This window comes from Chiroxiphia lanceolata, chromosome 9 (assembly GCF_009829145.1).
Source record: "Chiroxiphia lanceolata isolate bChiLan1 chromosome 9, bChiLan1.pri, whole genome shotgun sequence".
In the NCBI taxonomy this organism is placed as follows: Eukaryota; Metazoa; Chordata; class Aves; order Passeriformes; family Pipridae; genus Chiroxiphia; species Chiroxiphia lanceolata.
This window is the reverse complement of record NC_045645.1, coordinates 21,267,459-21,286,510: the sequence shown is the minus strand read 5'-3', so window position 1 is coordinate 21,286,510 and position 19,052 is coordinate 21,267,459. Positions and strand designations below refer to the sequence as shown.

The 19,052-nt window shown below is 36.9% G+C and overlaps 1 protein-coding gene across 2 annotated transcripts in view; it reads left to right on the top strand.

Moving 5' to 3' along the window:
* The window catches only part of VAV3 (vav guanine nucleotide exchange factor 3), a 156,708-nt gene that overhangs the window by 97,822 nt on the left and 39,834 nt on the right, over nt 1–19,052 (top strand). For both annotated transcript variants that reach the window (XM_032696978.1, XM_032696979.1), the window contains exons 18-19: nt 4,243–4,265; nt 7,149–7,194. In XM_032696978.1, coding sequence (XP_032552869.1) covers nt 4,243–4,265; nt 7,149–7,194 — 69 coding nt within the window. The remainder of the gene's footprint in view (nt 1–4,242; nt 4,266–7,148; nt 7,195–19,052) is intronic.

The window sequence follows — 19,052 nt, the reverse complement described above, 5'->3', positions numbered from 1 at the left end:
AGTGATAAAAGATGCTGAGTTAATTAGTTGAATTAATAAATAGAACAAAATGTCTGCATTTAGCCTTTGGATTTTCTTGGTTGCTGTTCCTGCCCTTGTTGCTATAAATCAGCAGTGCTTGTTGAAGTCTTCTGTGTTTGTTTCTGCCATTATTGATTTAACTTTTTTTGCCCCCCTTAAATATTGTCCTGTGCATGCTTAAGTAGTCCTCTACATTTGCATGTATTTTACTGTTTTCCCTATCACTTAGTCTTTCTGTGAGTTGAAATCCTCCATGCCCCCTCTTTTTTTTCCCTAATGTTCTGATGAACTCCTTTGAGTCTGATTGCACAGTCTTTAAACACAAGACTTTATGAAATCCTTAAACACAAGGATTTTAAAATGGATGCACATATTTCTCTGATAGACCATTTATAAGGACATATGTGGTGTTATTTTCTCTGGTGGCTGATGAGGTCTCCTTTCCCATGCTGCCTCTTCTGGCTTCTCAGCTGCATTTCTCTCTCTTCTTTCATGGCACAAGACAATTTCACTCATCTGGTGATGCTTTTCCACTAGTTGGAAGTGTTAACATTTTGGAATGGTTAAGAGTGACACACCTTTAGTAGGCAAAAGGAGAAGCTGTATCCCTTATTCTCACTTCTATTATACAGGTTGTTGTGTGCCCCTTGCAGTTCCTTCAGAGGCTTCAGGACTGATAAAACAGAATCACTCTGCACAGAACATACTGCAGAACTGTAGTCTGTTTCCTAGTCTATACCAGCAGAATTAACAATTCATTTCTGTTTCCAGACTGGAATTTTTCCAAGTCCATCCAATTATATTGAATTAAGTATTCTCAGGCAAATGTTTGCTGGTTCTACACACTATTGAATATTTCAATTAGAGAAACTTCCTATAACGGTTCTAGAATCTGAAAATATTTTGAATATTTCAAATATAGTGCCACACCCACAAAATTTTCTTCTTTATATCGCTTTTCCCAGGGAGTGTTAGAGACATGTCTCATCAGGTCATAAATGGATTCAAAAAACATGAACGGGTTGTTTTTGTAGTAAATTTTAGTTAGCTTATGCATGATTTCTATCTTGTTCAGATAATTCAATTTGAAAAAGTACTGAGTTTCCTTAGGTGGAAAAGAAGTTTCTTCCACTATATGATGAACTTGAAAGAAAATGTTGCCATATGAATGGGTTAAGTTTAGAGTTGCTTTTATGTGGTGATGTATATGCCCAATAATATAGTCCATGCTGTTTATGTAATAATTGCTTGCTACAGCACATTAGAGATTATTCATGAAAACCGTGTGGTTTTGACAGCTAAAAACAAACCAACAGCTTTCACTGTTTACGTTTTTGCTGACTTGATCAATAGTTGCGAAGTTGCTGGCTTTACTCCAAGCCTTCCATGTCAACTGAATTGACAAGTAAGTGCTCAAATCACAGAAAGTTCATTGGAGTTAGGCCACTTATTTAAAAACTGCAGCAAAGGTTGAGCTGTACTGTTTAACTATCGATTCTTACTCAACCTGAACAAAAGCCACTTAGGGGGCTTGATATTTTTCAGGGTCCTACACTATGATATGTCTAGGTCACATTTCTAATTTTGTTCTGATTATGCAATGACTGGCTAAATGACCGGAAAGGAATAGATAGTCCCACAGCTCCTTCCAAGTGACTTACTTTGCAGTTCTCGCATTTTAAATATTTCGAGCTTTCTTTTAAAATAGAAAGGTGAGTAGTTTATTATTTATCCTTTTTGTTTACTCTCCATGTAGTTAGCATGTAAATCCAGCTGCACTGTTGCATCCCTGAGGAGCAGTTTATTCCCATTTTCTGATCTGCCTTCCCTCACTTACTGAGGCCAGCTGCTGCTCTTCTTGCTTCTGTAGTAAAATATAATTACCAAAATGTGACCCAGTGGTAACATGGCCTCAGTGAATAAACAAAAAAAACCCCCAAACTGTGCTATGCTATTGAAGTAGCTGGCTGTCAGAACTGAGGACCCACTCGATAATTTCATTGGCAAATTGGTGACGAGCAGGAACTTGAATTAAAGTTGTCATGTGTAAAATATCTGCTGGTGGATATCTGCAGACATTACATTTTTTTTCTAAAAATAGAAATGAGGGTTTTCTTGCTTTCATACTTGTGTAGTGTTTGAGAAAAAAGGTGTTTTGTGAGGAAACAATTCACAGAATTCAATACGAATTCTGAAGTACGAGAGTATTTGAACTGTGTTGAAATAACAAGACAAGAATGTCTTACTTTTGAATAGGCTTTTATGTGGAAATACAAGTACTGGATATTTTTTCAATTACTGAAGTGTTGATAGTGAAGCCACAAATGGTGTTTTGGTCCATCAGTGTTGGTCTTCTTTTTAATCCAAGTCTCCCACCTCCCTTTTAATGAAATTTATTTTGTGCGACTTATCAGGAGTATTTATTACCTTCCTGTGTAGTTATTTCTTGAATCCAGTTATTCAGTTATTTAACAGTTATCACAGTTTCTTAATTATTTATTATGAAAACTGCTGGGATATTCTGATTGAATGCTCTGATCAGATGGAACTCATTCATCTAGCTGGGTTTGGGATATTTCCTAGAGATACAAATAATATTCAACAGCAACCTTTAAAAATCAGATTCATTCATTCCCACTGGAGGATAAATGACATTTCCATTTTAACATTTTGATAATAGATCTACTAAAATAAACATAAACCTTTTTTTTGTTAAAAGGAAAAAAAAACAAAAAGAAAAGAAACTCCCTGAGTCTGGATTTGAAGTTTTGACCTCCTTTGCAAGTCCTTACCTATTTGACTTCTCTTCATTTGAAGTCATTCATAATACTGAGATCAAACATTCAAAAAAGGTGGTTTTATTCATATTTTGGCAAAAAATTTTTAAAAGGCATATCAAATTGTGAAATACCAAAATTGTATTGAATTTCAGCAACACTTTGGCAACTAATTCCCTCAGGCTCCTTAGAAAATCTGAATAGACTACCTGCATCTCCTCCTTTGGGCAGGCTTATTTTTCTTCTCTTTTGCTCACTATAAAAATGCAAATTAATACTTTTGGAAAGGTTATAATCATAAAAGCATTTTCTGTGGATGACCAGATGAGGTGTCTTTGGGGTACTGTGAGGGGGGAAGTGGTGACTGAAGGTGTACGTGAGAAGAACTCTGCCAGTGGTAAAGGCTGTGCCTGCCTGGCCTGTCCGCAGCTGGAGTGTTTGGTCTGGGCATGCCTTATCTTTGCATAAAGTGCTAGAAAGGCAGAGATTTTGTTTTCCCACACTTTACTGTTTAATGTAACCTTTTTTTAGCAGAACAAAATGTACTTGCAGTTAAACTTCATTATGTCTTTTACTGTGAACATGCCTTCCTGTTTAAAAGACATTCCAGTAAAAGTTTTCAAATGTGATGAAGTTACATGAAGACCAGGCATGTGCAGTTTGGGCTTTGCCTCAGCAGCTCGTGTAGTGCTAGAGAGTGCACACAGGTAAATACAGCTGTGTGCGCTTTGCTAACACACCAAACCAAAATCTAGAGTACACCCAAATACCTGTTATCAGATCAGACACTCAAAGACATGTAAGAAAGATATTCCCTTTTGTGTCTTTTGTATGTGTGGTGGCCTGTGTATGCTGAATTGTTAGTTTTTACACAGTCTTTCTGATCTCCTACAGGGGTTTATTTGTTTCATAATTTTTAAGTAGTACCATAAAACTTAAAATAAAAAAGGCAAATAAACCACCAATGGCTTCAGTCTATGATATGCTAATGCAATGCTGAATTGAACTTGAAGACATGAAATATAGAACACTTCGAAGCTAAAGGTGTATATATATATATCTCTATACATGTTGACATAGTCTGAAAAGACAAAGACAAGAAAAGGTGTAAACTCGACTTGCAACAAAGAATCGTAGCTTTGAATTCCCAACGAGTCAGTGTTTACCAAGTGTTTTTGAAACCTTCTGAAAGTTTCCAAGGTGTAGTGTCTGATCCTGCCGTGCCGCTGCCGGAGCGTGCCCTGCAGCCAGAGCCTGCCCAGGGCCGGGCGGGGTTTGCACAACGACCTGGCGCGGCCCCGGGCGCTGGGCGGCTACAGGTATCAGGTAGCAAAGGGAAGGCAGCAGTGTTTTCTTTAATGCCACGCAGCACAGACTGAGATTGCTATAGCAGAGGTGTACAGTTTGCCGTCGCCAATAATGCCAATTTTTACTTATGTTTCAGAACACGGAAACGTGAAACATGAGGTAAGGTTTTTTTTTCCTTTGCATGTGATGTTTGTTTTGTTTGTGATATAAGAGTTCCTTATTATTTTGTGCACGTGCTGTTGGAAAAGATATTCTTTTCTTCTGGGTTTAGCAACAGATTTATTTAGAGTGCTGTAGAAGTTGTCTAAGCAACAAGGTATTCATGATTAAATATGAATGTCTTCTGTTCAAAATGTGAGTTAAACTTGCAGAGATATGACTTAGTGCTGAAAGCACTGAAAGGGGTGGAGTTTTTTTTTTAAACTACAGGTAAGAAAGCAGACATTGCTTCACAACTGACAGTTAGATCCTTACTGTTCCTAGACAAAAATTGTCAGTAAAGTTAAAAGTATTTTTTTTTTTTCCTCTACCACACCGGGCAGAGAGGGTGATGAAAGATCAGCAGGGAAGTGTTCACCTTTTCATGAGAAAGGATTGTAGATGCAGAGGTATCCAGTGATTATAGAGTTTACATAATCTGGAGAGAATGTTAAAATGGGACCTGGACAGAGAAGCTGCTGTGATGCACATAGGTACCTTGCCATCAGCCCAACAAGGCTGCAAACCCACCCTGGGTAATTTTCTGGCCAGCTCCTGGTGCCTCTCCACTGACGAAGAGATGCAGCACTTCAAACCTAGAGCATAATAGTTTCTAGCATCTATTTTAGATCAGAAGTTTATAGTAATTTAACTGCTTAAATGACATGCTGGGTAATGTAAGGATGTTATTGCTGATATGGCTGGTATGGGGGTAGTCATGTACAGGGCTGACCACAGCAATGCTCTCTGATGTTTGAGCTGTTTGGGTGTCACTGTGACCCTGACGCCAGGGGGTGGGGGGGGACAGGTCAGGGCAACTCTGCATGCTGTGGTGAGCTCCTGGGCTCTGGGCCTCAGGTGGGCTCTGCCTTCTGGAGGCCTGCAGGGGAATGGCGAGTTCAGGGGAGCTCTGGCTGGGGACCAGGGTGTGCTGGCACGGCCCTGGCTCTGCCCAGGCGCTGCTGCCTGCCTGCTCTCACTGCAACCTCAGCTGTGCCCTAGCCAACAGCTGCCCAGCCTTTTAAGTCTCTGCCTGGAAAGATCCACTAAGTAAAGGCACTCTAAAAATATGAGAGTCACGATGTGGTCCATTTGCCTGATGCTTTCCCATCCTGCAACCAGCAAGCATGACTGGGGAGCTGTGAACAGGTCAAGTACTGGGCCTCATGGGCAAGGCTGCCAGGCTCTGTAAAGCTACTGTGGTGAACATATTGTGGTGAACAGTATGTTCACCATCTAGCTGGATAAAAAAACATGTATACTGTTTTTTCTTGTGAGAGATAAAAACCCCTTTTTGGAGCTATTGATTTGATGTTGCCTCTTGAATTGATCTAAAACATCAGGGTTACTTTCATTTTTACCAAGACTATTAAATGCCTGCTTTAATTATCTCTGTGCAGAAGGAAACTTGAGCATAGATGAAGAACTGTCATTTTAGAAAACATGGATTTATATTTCATACCAGTAATGTGAAGAATCTGCTGGTACTGCAATATGTTTAAGGGTATTGAGCATGTTTCCATACAGCTCAAGAACAATTTCCTTGAAACTTTTCCTTCTGATCCTGTCATGTATATGACTTAGGTTGTTACAGAGTCACTGTATTGCTTGCATTTCAGTTAAACGTTTCTCCATCTCCCTTTGGACTTTCTTTACCCAGTCCTGCCCCTTTCCCTCCCTTCTGTGGTTACTCCCCACTCTGCATCAATCTGTATCAGCAATACAGCTTCCATCTATAAAAAACTTTGTACGATATAATTGAGCTTTTTGTTTTGAGTATTAGTACCTTCATTGTGGCAGCAGTTTTAAATTTTTCTTCTTTTCACTACAGATGAAACAAAACTTGCATCTGTTCTTTAATTAGAGATGTGGGGTGCAGAGAGAATATGTCCAAGGACTCGAGAGTTTGAAAGCTGTTTTCAAACCAAGCTTTTCATTTTACTTGCTTGCTACAGGGCTTGGTAATTTGGTTATGCCTCAGGTTACTGCTTTATGGCTTGCCTTGGTGTGTGTCCTGCATCAGCTTATATCAACTGCGAGTAAATCAGAGCAACCTAATTGTTCCCTTTGTTATGCAACATGCTTTTCTCTGCTTGGTTTGATTAAAAAATAAATAAATGCATGAGCCATCATGCAAGTTACCAGTTAAAACAAGCCTGCAAAAGCAGATCAGTAGTTCAAGATATGTTATTTCACATTGAAATTTCCAGGGATCCATATTAAGTGTCTTAGAATATAAAATGTGGAAAAAAATTTAAAATAATCTGAGTCTCGTCAGAGAGTTTCTGATTTCATACAACTCTGGTTCTTCCAATTTAAAAGAGAGAGACAAGTTACTAAATGTATTTAAGTACTTGCCCAGAAAATAAGAAAATTAAGTATTCCATAGGGAATTCTAGATAGCTTCAGTATAAAGTAGAAATAGTCAAAGTTTCTACCTTATTAAACAACACAAGAGGCTTTGCCTTTTGTGTTGGTGGACATGATCTGGGGCAGATAATGCCAGACTGCATGGTTTTCCCTTATCCTATTTGTAAATTATTAAAAAATACATTTGTTCATGTTATCAAAAAATGTTGATGTATGAAAGAACCTCCTATGAACTGAGAATCTTTTGAGCCTAGTGTCAGAAAAAATGGGATATATGAAAAAACTGTGTACATTACTAAGAATATTTTTCAAAGTGTGATCTTTCTACAAGATAAAGATAATTGTGTTCGTGGTTGGGGGAAATAACTTCAGAAAACCAACTTTGCCTAGTAGATTGTGGGAATGAAAGGAGTGTGATGTGCCTACATGAAAACATGTTTATTCATATCCTTGATTTGTATTTTTCCTTTGCAGAAAAGAACAAATGGAATTAGAAGAAGCTCTAGACACGTGGACCCAGGTTTGTGTCATGACTTTTTAGTATTTAAACATTAAATAAAAAGTGAGAAACCTGTAACTCACTTGTTCAAGTTGCATTATGAAAGCTGTTGTAATGCACACAGTGTTGAGAACTTTATTGCTGAAGTCATGAAGGTCTAAAGTGAGTGCTCTGTTTGTGATTTCAAAGATAAGGTCAGCTGGCTGAACTCTTAATTTTTCTTTCCTTTTTTGCAGAGCTTTGGCTCTATTTGAGCAACAAAATGCCTCTGGGCTCTCAGTTAACGTGAGCTACCCTAATGTGCTCTGCAGTTTTAAAAGAAATAACTAAGCGATGAAAAGCAGACTGTTGTTTTTGTAGCTTAGGTTCTGTTTCTCCAAGTTGTGGGTATTCTCAGCTCTTAATTGTGATGGTGTGCAGTGCTTAACTGTATGAGTTGTTCTTCTGAAATGCATAAACCAATTGCAGTTTTATGTTGAATTTCAAGGTGATTTTGTTTTTCCTGTTAGTTTATAGTAGATACTTTTGTGGAATCATGGCAGCAGCAACCCTTAAGAAAATTAAATGCTTGCTTATAGACTATGTACTCAAGTGGGTGAACATTTCCTCTGGAGACCCATTATGTGTCTGTATAAAATACTCAAGGGTTTTCAGTGTAACTGTGTGATATTTTTAGTGTCATTTTTTACAGTAATTACATTTCTGTCCTTTATGTTTCTTGTATAGCTTAATTACTAGAGATTTGTTATGCAGATTATTTGGAATAAAACTAAGCTGTGGATTATTAAATATTTCTACATGTGGACACCTGAGAATAGTTGGAGTTAAACATTACACAGGATGGCAACTCTGTACACCACATTACAGCCTGGCAGAGCTAAGTACTTTTCAAAAAAGTAGGAATGCTGGTTGTGCCACTAGCATTGCAGCTGCCTTGGCTCTGAAAATCTCAATGTTGTAACTATGAAGCAGACCACACCTTTCTTACTCACGTACCTTTGACATGTTTGGGAACACGTATCGTCACTTTGTTCCCTCTAGCAAAATGAACCTGCTTCATGATTCTATAAATTGTTCTGTGTGTTGTGACACACATAAAAGAAAAAAATGAACACCCTGTAACTCTGAAAATTAATACAGTCAGAGGGGAAAACATCAAGCACAGGAATTAAATCACACAGAAGAGGATGAGAATATTTCTTTTAAGTGTTTGCTAACAAGTCTGAGTTCTTCCCATTCAGTGGTGTATGTTGCAGTGAAGTGTAATATGTGCTTGCAGAATAGTCCTTATAGGTCTGGGTCTTTAAACACAGCTGTCTCATGTAGAATTCAGCTCTGAGAAGCTTTTGGGGATACTGGAGGGTTTATTTACTGTTGAAGTCTGAGAGAAGTATTTACATGACCTTTATATACAAGGATACTTTAAAATCAGTTTTTATTGAAAACTAAGTACCATTGAAATTACCAAAAAATTTCAATTAATAGGTGTTTAAAAGATGTATGTAACCAATGCCTAAAATATGGTTCTACTTCTCCTCCCTCTCCTCCCCCAGTCCACTTACTTACACAGAACAGTTCTGTGAGTTGTCAGGGTAGTCTTACTGAGTAAAGTTCTTGGTACCCATAATATTTTTGAAAGCCAATAGAATTGCAGAACATCTGCAAGATGTTCAGGTCCCTTTATTAGAGACGTTGCAGAGGACTTCTTACAGAATTGCTTGTGACATTACAAATGTTTAAAATAAATAGTAATGAGAAATACATTATACTGTCAGTTTTCAAATGAAGTGAGCTTTTTCATTTGCGTTTTGCCAGTATAGGCACTCTGTGTCCTCCTGTAACTTGGTGGAGATAGCTTTTAAAGACATGAATGTCTTTGCTAACCACTTGGCATCTATTTTGCATAATCTAAGTACTACTACTCATCAGATTGCACATTGCCCTGAGAGACAGAAGATGCTATCCAGAGGGCAGCACTTGTAAGAGATCAGTTATTTCAGGCATATGTTACTTCATTGATCCTAAGAGCTTTTCAAGAACACTGGCACATAAATTTGCTTTGTTTTTAGGAGGTTTAGTATGCTACCGCTACCAGTGTTGCATGTTATGGTGCTGAAGCACGGGTACTAATTTAGGAAGCAGATGTTTGCTGTGAATCAATGACCAGCAACTGCAGTGTCTAAATATTGGGAGGAGTTTGATATCACCAGTGAAGACAATTATTTTGGGTTGCAACTTGTCAACATCATATTCTGTCATATCTGTCTTTGGCTATTCTAGTGAAGAATAATGAATGCAAGAAGCATAGTGTAGTCAAGTTGATGTGTTGTGCTTCTCTTTTTATGCTTGTAAGAGTCAAATTCAACTTTTGCTGACACAGCTTAGCCCAGAATCAAAAGTCATTTAAATTTGATGAGAAGTGGTGGAAGTTGGAAGATGGTCTAAACAAAACATGAGGATTCTGGATTAAAATATCTCGTCTTCTGCTGGTAAGGCTCATTGAGGAAGAAACCGATCTAGCTGAAGTACTCTAAAAGCAATAAGTTTATTTATGGATTTTTTATTTGTTTTTCTTTGAAGTTGGGTTAAAAGTTTTGACAGTGACAGTTTCTTCCTTGAGATTTTCCTTGTGCTGAATAAGAAAGAAAGGTAGAAGGAAAAATGATTAATGGATGATGAGGCAGAGAAATTCTTGGGAAATGAAAACAGTCATGAGAAAAACATGTGCAGATACTGTTCAAAAAGATGTGTGCAGAAACTGTACAAGTGGAGAACAAATTGGAAATCATAAGAAAATATGACCTTGTCTTTATGCTGTGATAAAGGCTATCCTGTCAACCTGTGATCCAGTTACAGAGAGCCTCCTGAATTGCTTCATCCATTAAGTTTTAGCGGGACAGGTTTTAAATAACCTTTCTTTGGATTAAGAAATAAAGATAATAAATGCCATTGACAGAATGAACCGGTTAATACATCTGCAGCTGTAGAGCAAGGAAAAATTTGGTGTACAGCTTGCATTTGACAACATGATTCTGCTTAAGTGCATTTGAGAAGTGATCAGACTGATGTCAGTTTTTGTGTAGAATGGGCATGTAGATGTGGAGTGATAGTTATGTGACATTTTATTCTTGTGTAGGGAATATCATGAAGACTTTTATGCATGTGTTTAATTTTAAGCATTGTGATTACTAAGCGTGTGATTTGCACTATTGACTTAAATGACAAATGAGCCATTCCTGTGTATATTCATAATCATAAATTCTTATTGTGTGAATTCTTGAGAAGAATGATGCAGTCTGACCACTGTTTTTAATAGAAATAATTTTGTATGTATTTTAATAGGAGTAAAAATTACTGTCTGTCTCAGCTGTCGAAATAGTACAGTGTATGTTTGCTGTCTTTTTTTTTTTTTTCCAGTGTAAAGAGTCTAAATATGATAGATTCACAGCCTAGTGTTTTTAAAACTGGTTTTACCCTAAACACTTCTGCTAATATAAACATTGGAACTTTAATCTCTAGAAGTGTGAAAAAGTGTGAAAGTATATTTCGTATCAGAAGGATAAACTTGGTAAAAATAGAACACTAGAGGCCTTATAGTCAAGATTCATTGCAAATTAAACTCAAATCTGATCTGTGAAAGACCGTTGCTGAGCATGTTCTGACTTCTTAAATAGCTGATTTCTTTATAAGCATGGATTAAAGATTAGAGAAGCTTAGTTCTGAACTGAGGGGCAGAACCTACATGTTTTCTTCTCTTCACAGAAAGTAAAATATTGTCTGCCTTTTTGGGATGGAGGTACACATAGTACTAGCAAGTAATGTATGCTATGCAATGGCTTGGGCAGATGTATTTTTCAGCCCAGGAATTCAAAGTCCAAATACTAATTTTAAGAAGTAGTATTTGTATTTCTGGTTGGTGTCTGGTCCATACTTGCTTTGTGAAGCAACCCTCTAATACTGGTTTTACACAGATCATTAAAAAAAGGATCTGAAGAGAATAACTGGATTTATGGCCTGAAGTATATACATTAAACAAACAAACAAAAATCTCTGCATGGAGAAGTACAATATTGGAGATATGTTTATTTCATTAGATATAGTGGATATAAGCTACCATGTGCTTCATATTTTGTTGAAATTGGAGTTTTGAGTCTTTTAACTAGGTTGTGGGTTGTGTCATTGTTATATGCGTGTGATTACTAAGCAGTGAAAAAATAGTCAAGTGTTTGTGTAGTGTGGTAATGTTTGCATCTTGTTTTCACAGTAAAAATTAGAGGATAGTGTCATATTGGCAGTTTAAATTTCCTTTTCAGGTAAGAATGAAGTATATTAGACTGTGAGATATTTCAGCAAATTCTGACACAGTGTGCTCTGTGATATGCAAGTCCAACTCTCATTTCCATTTTCAGTGCCACTCCAACCGTATGCTCAGCCAGAAGCAAAATCTGGCTCAAACTCAAATGCTGGGATATCCCAACCTGCAGATAATTCTTTGCCAAGCATGCAGTTGTTATAGATAAAACTACTCTCTTTAGCTGAGGATTTGAAGCATGTCTCTCATTTTCTTGTTTTATTGAGCTATCCAGGCAAATCTTTAGTAGTCCTGATAGACTGTTGTCTTTCAGCCCAGTATAGGGAATACCCAATTTCATGGGTGAGAAAAGATAACCTTCTGCAACATGAAGCCCAGTGCTGAAAACAGGCATTCAGGAATTTATTTCTCCATTTCAACAATGGCTTTATGTCCCTTTGTTTTAGTTTTTGCAATTTCTTATTACAGATAAAAATGCAGCCCATGGCTTAAAAAATGAGACAGAGAAAAATTACTATTTTAGAGACTTGAAGGAACTTGAAACATATACTTCTCTTGGAACTAAAGTGTGTCTAATAATTAACAACCATAACAAAGTGTATATGGTTTTGCATATTTTCCCTAGAAATTTGTAATGTTTGTGGAGCATTAGATTTGCTAAGTAGCTGAAGACTTCTCTACACGGTAATGTTTTAAGCTACAGAACTGAAAATGAGCTTTGATTGTACGTATGGGACACATGTTTAACTTTTGTGTGGGTTTTATTCGGCCTTGGATATTTTTTTCCTTCTCTCCACACCATCTTAATGCTTTGTTTGAGGTACCCATAAAGAACACAGTGCGTGTCTCTAGGAATCTTTGTGGCCCAGGTGAATTGCAGGTAAGAACTAGTTTAACAGGGCAGCTGGGAGCACATGTGCTGCTAAAGGAGCACTCCTCAGCAGGACAGAGGTGATGCTCTTACTGACATGCTGTGTGATTCTGAAGGTTCTGAAGTCCTTCAAAGGACTTTGCAGCTCTAACCTGACCATCTCTTAGTATTGATAGACATGTTTGAACATGTTTTACTTCATGTGGCTGAGATGGTGTTGTTGTTTGAGACCAGAGTCAGTGGATGTCCTTGTGGTCACTGCATCCTTATGAGCAGTTAATGGGACAGCTTCCCCCAGGTGGACCTCAGCAATAGGGAATTCAGAGAGATGCTGAATTGTGTGACCTAATTTGTGAGATCAAATTAATTTATCTCACATACTTATTAAAATATATATATTACATTCAAGATCTTTGCCCCCTTTTTTTTTTCTTTATTACTGTGCTGATGCCATGTGCTTCACAAAATAATGAATTCATCTTTGTTGTGATACAAGAAAGAACATGTCTAATCTTTTGCACCAAGAAATTTTCCACTTATGCATTTCTGGAAGGCAGAGCAGAGTTTTGTCTTCCAATGAAGCATTTCAAATGCAGTTTAATGATTTTTATTTGGGTTGTTTTATTTTAAATTAAAATTATTTTTACATTCCTGTTGGGAAGAGGTATTTTGAAAGGTGCCTGTCCCCTTGGCATCTCAGCAGTGAGCTAAGATTCAGAGAACATAGCCTTTAGCCTTTTCTTTTAATTAAACATCAGAAGACACAGATGCCAAAGGGTGAAATGTATTTATTCTGTTGAACTCTTTCATCCTTTCTGGTTGGATTGCAAGATCAGTTTGTAGTTTAAAGTCTTTTGTCTTAGTGGATGTGTTTTTGGGACTGTCTCTGTATCTTGAGCAATTAACGTTTTATTTTGCTCTTAGAGAAAGAATGGTGTTTAATAGATGCTCAGCCATGTATTAGCGTATTTTTTTTAAGCTGAGGTAGGTTAAAAATATTTTTATATCTTTGTCTTTTTCTGTATAAAAGCATTGTCAACATTAACTGTTCTAAGCAAAACATCACTGTTTACAGATAATTGCAAGGGAGTTGGCAGGCAGAAAAAAAAGAAAAAATTAAATAGAAGTGGACAAAATGGGCATACAAGTATCATCAATAAAACAAAAAAATACACTGTTTGGTATTTTAAACATGCACAAAAATAGTACAGTAGTATTTAAAAAAAAAAAGGAAAAAGGCATGTGCAGAAGTTATATGGCCTGAAGTTACCTTTACTTTCCATGGCAAGTAGAAGGGAATTGCATAGTATTTTGCTCAAGTTCATTGGGACTTAGAAATCTCTTATTCGTCTTCAAGAGGAATATTGCATTTACCCTTCTATTTTCCTATCTGATTTTAATCCTCAGGGTGCTGTCATTCTCAGAAGGCAAAACAAAGATAATAAGGCAATGAATGATTAAAAATAGTCAAAAGTTACTGAATTTTAACATACTCTAAAGCATATGGTTTCTTTTTTTGTGGCTCACTCATTTAACTAAATCAGTATTTGATCATTACTTCAAAGTAATTCTCACACAAAGAATTTGGGAAACATTGTAAAACTGAAAGCAGCCATCCCATGGGAGAAAAAAGACTGCTGAAAATTCACACAAGAGAAGCTCCCAGAACTGCCTCTGCCTTCTGCTTGAGGAAGGTTTTAAAGCTTGGTAGAAGGGGCCAGAGGCGAGAAACTGATGCTGCTTTTCAGGAGAGATTTTAATATGCTCATTACTTGGAGATTTCCCAGAGAAGAGAACAATGGGGCTGAGTTGGGCTGCAGGCCAAGCTTGCTCAGGATCCCTTCAACAGTAGCCAATTCAATGGATTCTAAGGGATAGCATATGGGGTAAGATGAGGTGGTACTTCCTGCTGTACCTTGTAGTTTCGCTTCTTAGCTCTTAACTTTTCTTCCATGTATTTTTATTACCACTTTTTGAACCAGTCTAAAATCTTGGCAATCACAACATCCTTTAACTGTCACTTTCATAATTAGCTATGTGAATAAAACATGTCTTTTTGTTTGCTCTAAACCTGCTGTATATTGCTTTGACACCTGTACTTTTTTGAATTGAAAAAATTAAAAATAAATGAAGAAATAATGAGTACTTTTTCTCTGGTCACTGTTGTGCCACTCATGTGGTCTGTGTCATACCCCTCCAGTCACGTCTCCTCTAGCCTGAAGAGCCATTGTCTGCTTAATTCTTCTGATACAGAAGCTTTTCTGTATGTCTGACCATCCTGTTTACTTGTTTGCATGTTTCTAGGTCCAGGAGTCGTCAGTCTTCCTAGTTCTGTGTCTGCTCCAAGAAATTTCTTAGCACTGGTACACAGCAAAATTAGATTATGATATAAAAGAACCGACTATGAAAGATACTTAGCAATTACTCTGAGATCTTTTGTCTATACGATGGTAGCTGTTTTACACTCCATAATCATGTATGAGTATTCAATCCATATGTTAGTTTAAGTTAAATCTTTCGTGAAGGTATGACCAAATGACTTCCAAAGGTTCTTCCAAACAGTTATTCTCTGATTTTGAATCCTGTTCATGAAATCTTCCTTCAGTTCTTTACACATTTTTAAAGAAATGATTTTGCACCTTCTACAAGACTTAGTCCCCTCTTTCTCCCATTTCAATAATGCTAACTAATTTTTTCAACAAGGAAGGTCCAAGCAGAGATTCCTTTGGGTGACCCTTTTGTACACCACCTTCTGTTTGAAAAAATATTGTTTCTACCATTTATTTTCTGTCCTTTTGCTGTTTATTTATCTGGGAGGGAGCTTTGCCTCTTATATGAACTGGAAGAGAGCCTCATAGTGAGTCTGGTTAAAATTACTTTGTTAATCTGCATTAATATATAATCATGTCCATCAGCCTCATTGCCTGCTTCAAAGACTCCATACAATGCCCCTGACTTTCCTTTAAAAAGTATTTGCAGTCTTTACATTCTATTTATCTATATACTTGCAAATTCTGTTTCTGTAGTAGGCTTTAACAGTCTGCCTTGTACAAATGTCAGGTATTTGTGTTGGGATATCTACTGATTATAACCGAGTTGCTTGAAAACATTGCCTTCACACCTTGGTACTGAGACTGTTTTAAGAAATAACTTGCAGATCATAATTAACAATTCAGCACTGGTATTCTTGAATTTATTTAGTACTTAGTATTTTCAAGTTGTGACAGTATTAACATTAATCTGATGGAGTTTTCAGTAGAATCAATTCGTTCAGCTCTAGTAATTTTAACCTTAGATGTGGTTTATTCAGGAAAAAAAGGTAAAGTACCTTTGTAAGGGATTCAGAGAAAACACTTGGAGTTCAGCCCTCATTGCTACTCTTGCTGACCTGCAGATAAATAGATGTGTTCAGTCTTGCTTCTCATAACTTGCATTTCTTAAGCTTCAGCGTATAACAGGGAATTAAAAAGTAACTTCATTATCTAATATCTTGCAAATGTGCCTCAGTCCATTAGCCTTAGATGTTATTCTTTAACCAGCCTGTTTGAAATAGGACACGTGGGAGAGCAGAGACCATGAGGCACTGTCTTTTAGTTCAGACAATAAAGCAGCATGTTTACTGTTCTTGGACTTTTTCCTTAATTGGGTTTGACAGTAACAAATAGCATGAAATATGATACAACAAAAGCTGCATGTATGGATCACAGCTTTCCTTCCAGAATAACATCATACTCCTGGCAGTAGCAGTCTTTCTGCAACTGGCAGGGATCATTTTAGTACAGTGGAATTCGCTTAATGCTAGCACATCCTCTACAATGTTTTTTTTAATTTGTGTAAGGCTCCTATAGTTTTTCCCCTCCCATTTTTTGCTTGATTGCTCTTATCCATTGTGTGCTGGTTTTGTTATTTGTCCATTTCTGGTGGTATTGGTTTAAATCCTGTAGTTGTATGTCGCTCTGCACATGGCTCCAGCATCTGAGAAACACTGAATGATCAACTAAGCTCCAAGAGCTGATGTTGGGATTTAAGTGTGTTTTCTTTGCCAGGGCAGTATTTTTGAGCGAAAGAACTGAGTCTGGGTGTTCTGCTGGTGTGAGTTTGATCTTTGGTGATTCTTTGATGTAACTACAGACTGTTGCCACAGGGTGTGGTGCTTCCTCCCACCCGGGTGTTCCCTCACTGCCTTTGTTTTGAACCTAATGATCATCCGGTCACAGGCTAAGTAACTTCAATGAGATAACAGCAAACTGGTCATGGGAGGCAGCAGTGGCAGCGGCGATGGGGAAATAAGTGATTTTCCTTCTGACTGGGTTGCTGGACCAGCTCAGTCCTGAGGCTGCACAGTTAGTGGGGTGTGATGAGTTAGATGGGACCCATCTACTTTATTGCTTTCTGGTATGGTGTATGTCTTTACAAATTTCACACTCTTCTGGAGTATATAATCCACATTTAGACTGGAACAGAACACAGGAGGACAACCTTCACTATTGTGAGGATGAATATGTGAGTATTTCCCTGACAGGAAGGGAAAGAAACAAAAATATTTAAGACAAAGCATGATTATGTCAGCACTGACATCTTGATGGGGGACTAAACTTGACTCTCATCTTTATTGCCTATGATAATTTACCGATAACATCTTGGTTTTGCAACAAAGATCAAGGGATCATGGATGATTTTATTGTATGTTTTCATTTTTGTCTTTGAAACAACACTCTTTTACTGCTTATTATTTATTTTTCTGTGAGCCATCTTCAAGTTCAGGTCTTATTTATATGTTGGCATAGAAAATTAAGCTATTTCAATTTTTTTACTTTTTAAAATTTATACTAAAAAATGAAAATATTTTTCTTTGATAAAAAGGAAGTTTGCAGAAACATTAGTGCATCAGAATAGTATGTAATTTTTTATATACTAGTCATGCTAGAAGAGAAAGCGTAATTTGTAAATGAAGACAGTGAAAACAGATATGTAAGATATATACAGTTTTATACTCAGTGGATATTTAAAGCGTAGTGTGAATGCTTTTACCTAGGTATGTGGGCTGATTGAGGCCAGGGATACTACACATTCATGGCAAAGCTGGAGGTATCACAAAATACGATGCATTTTGAATTTCACAGATTGCCAGTGTGCAAAGCATGCAGCATAATAACAAAGTCCCAGGTATATACTGTTTAGAGATAAACAATTTTAACTACATTGTGGTGGTAACAGTGGAATACGTACTCATGCTTTTTTACTTTTATAACACAAATACTTTGTAATAAAGGCAAGTTTTATTCTCTTTTCCCAAAGAGAATAAGTGATTTGCTGTAGCCTATAGAGACCAGAAATAAGTAGGCATATTTTTTAAAAGCAAATTTGTTTTAGCCAAAGCAACAGTGTCTTTTCATTGCTTAGTATAATGCCATAATTCTTGGCACCATTTGTCTACTGATGCTTGCATGCAAAGAAGGTCTGTAAGGCCTGAAATTTTTTTTTCATGTATTTTAAGAATTATCAGTTAAGAAGTAAAAGAGGTATCTGCTAAAATCAGAGTAGAGGCCTCAGTAAAGAAAAATTGCTTGAAGAGTAAGATCACAAGAGTGTTTAACTTGAAAAGCTGAAGGATTATGTAGCATTACGAAGAGGGTGCGTGCAGGCAAAATTATTTGTCATGTGCTGGAACCTGCCTGCTTTGCCAGTCATCACCCACTTCCCCTTCGTGTTATATAATAATTTAAAATGCCTCTCTTGCTAGAGAATTTAATTCTTGTAAGTAACAGAAATGGAGACTAAGGCCTTTCATCTTAGAGGCAGATGCTATTACTCAATACTGAGCACAAAAGAAATTGCATGAAGGATAATTTAATTTTCATTTTTGCAATGCTCGATGAATAAAATGTCAGAACGTTTGCAGCAATGCGTGTTTTTAAATTTGAAACCTGTGAAAGATTCTAGGTGGTATAGGTGTTTTCATGGGTTATTTGTTTTTAAAATTATTCAGTCTGTGAATTCTCAACAACAGAAAAAATGCCTATGTCCTGTATGAGATTCATGACAGTATTAAATTCAGTTTCCAAAGTTGGGTTCCTATTCTCAAGTCTTTTTTCTCTTGCTGCTTGCTGCAGAATCATCCCATGGCAGGCAGAAATGAATATTAAAAATACAGCTGAAAATAATTACTTCTGTGGAATAATGGATTTCTAGCTTCCCAGATTTGTCCCTGTTTTTAAGAGCCTTTTGCTGCACATAATCTGCTGTCTGGGCACACCCTCCTAACTTGTCTGTAGTATCTGCCCAGTGCAAGTTGTTAGCTCCTCAGGGCAGGTACATGTTTGAACAAATACATGTGTTAGAATGCCATGCCTGTCTATGGCATTACATTAAAAGATGTGATAATTAACAGTGGTTAATCTTCATGCTGTGTGCTTTTATAAAGAGCAGCACCGCATGTACCACACTTTTTAATTCATATGCCAAAACTCCATTTTACTTAATTTTAAAGAAAATAAATGAAGCTTCTTAGTTTCGAGACATGATGATTTTTAAAATTTATATCCCTAATTCACCTACTAGACTACATTGAAATGATGAGATTTCATTACTTTGTCAAAACAAATGAAAACTGTGCTTTTGAACCTGGTTATTCTTTATTGTTTATTCACATAAAGCATTTAGTGCTCAGCCGTTTCTAATGTTTGTTCAAAGTGC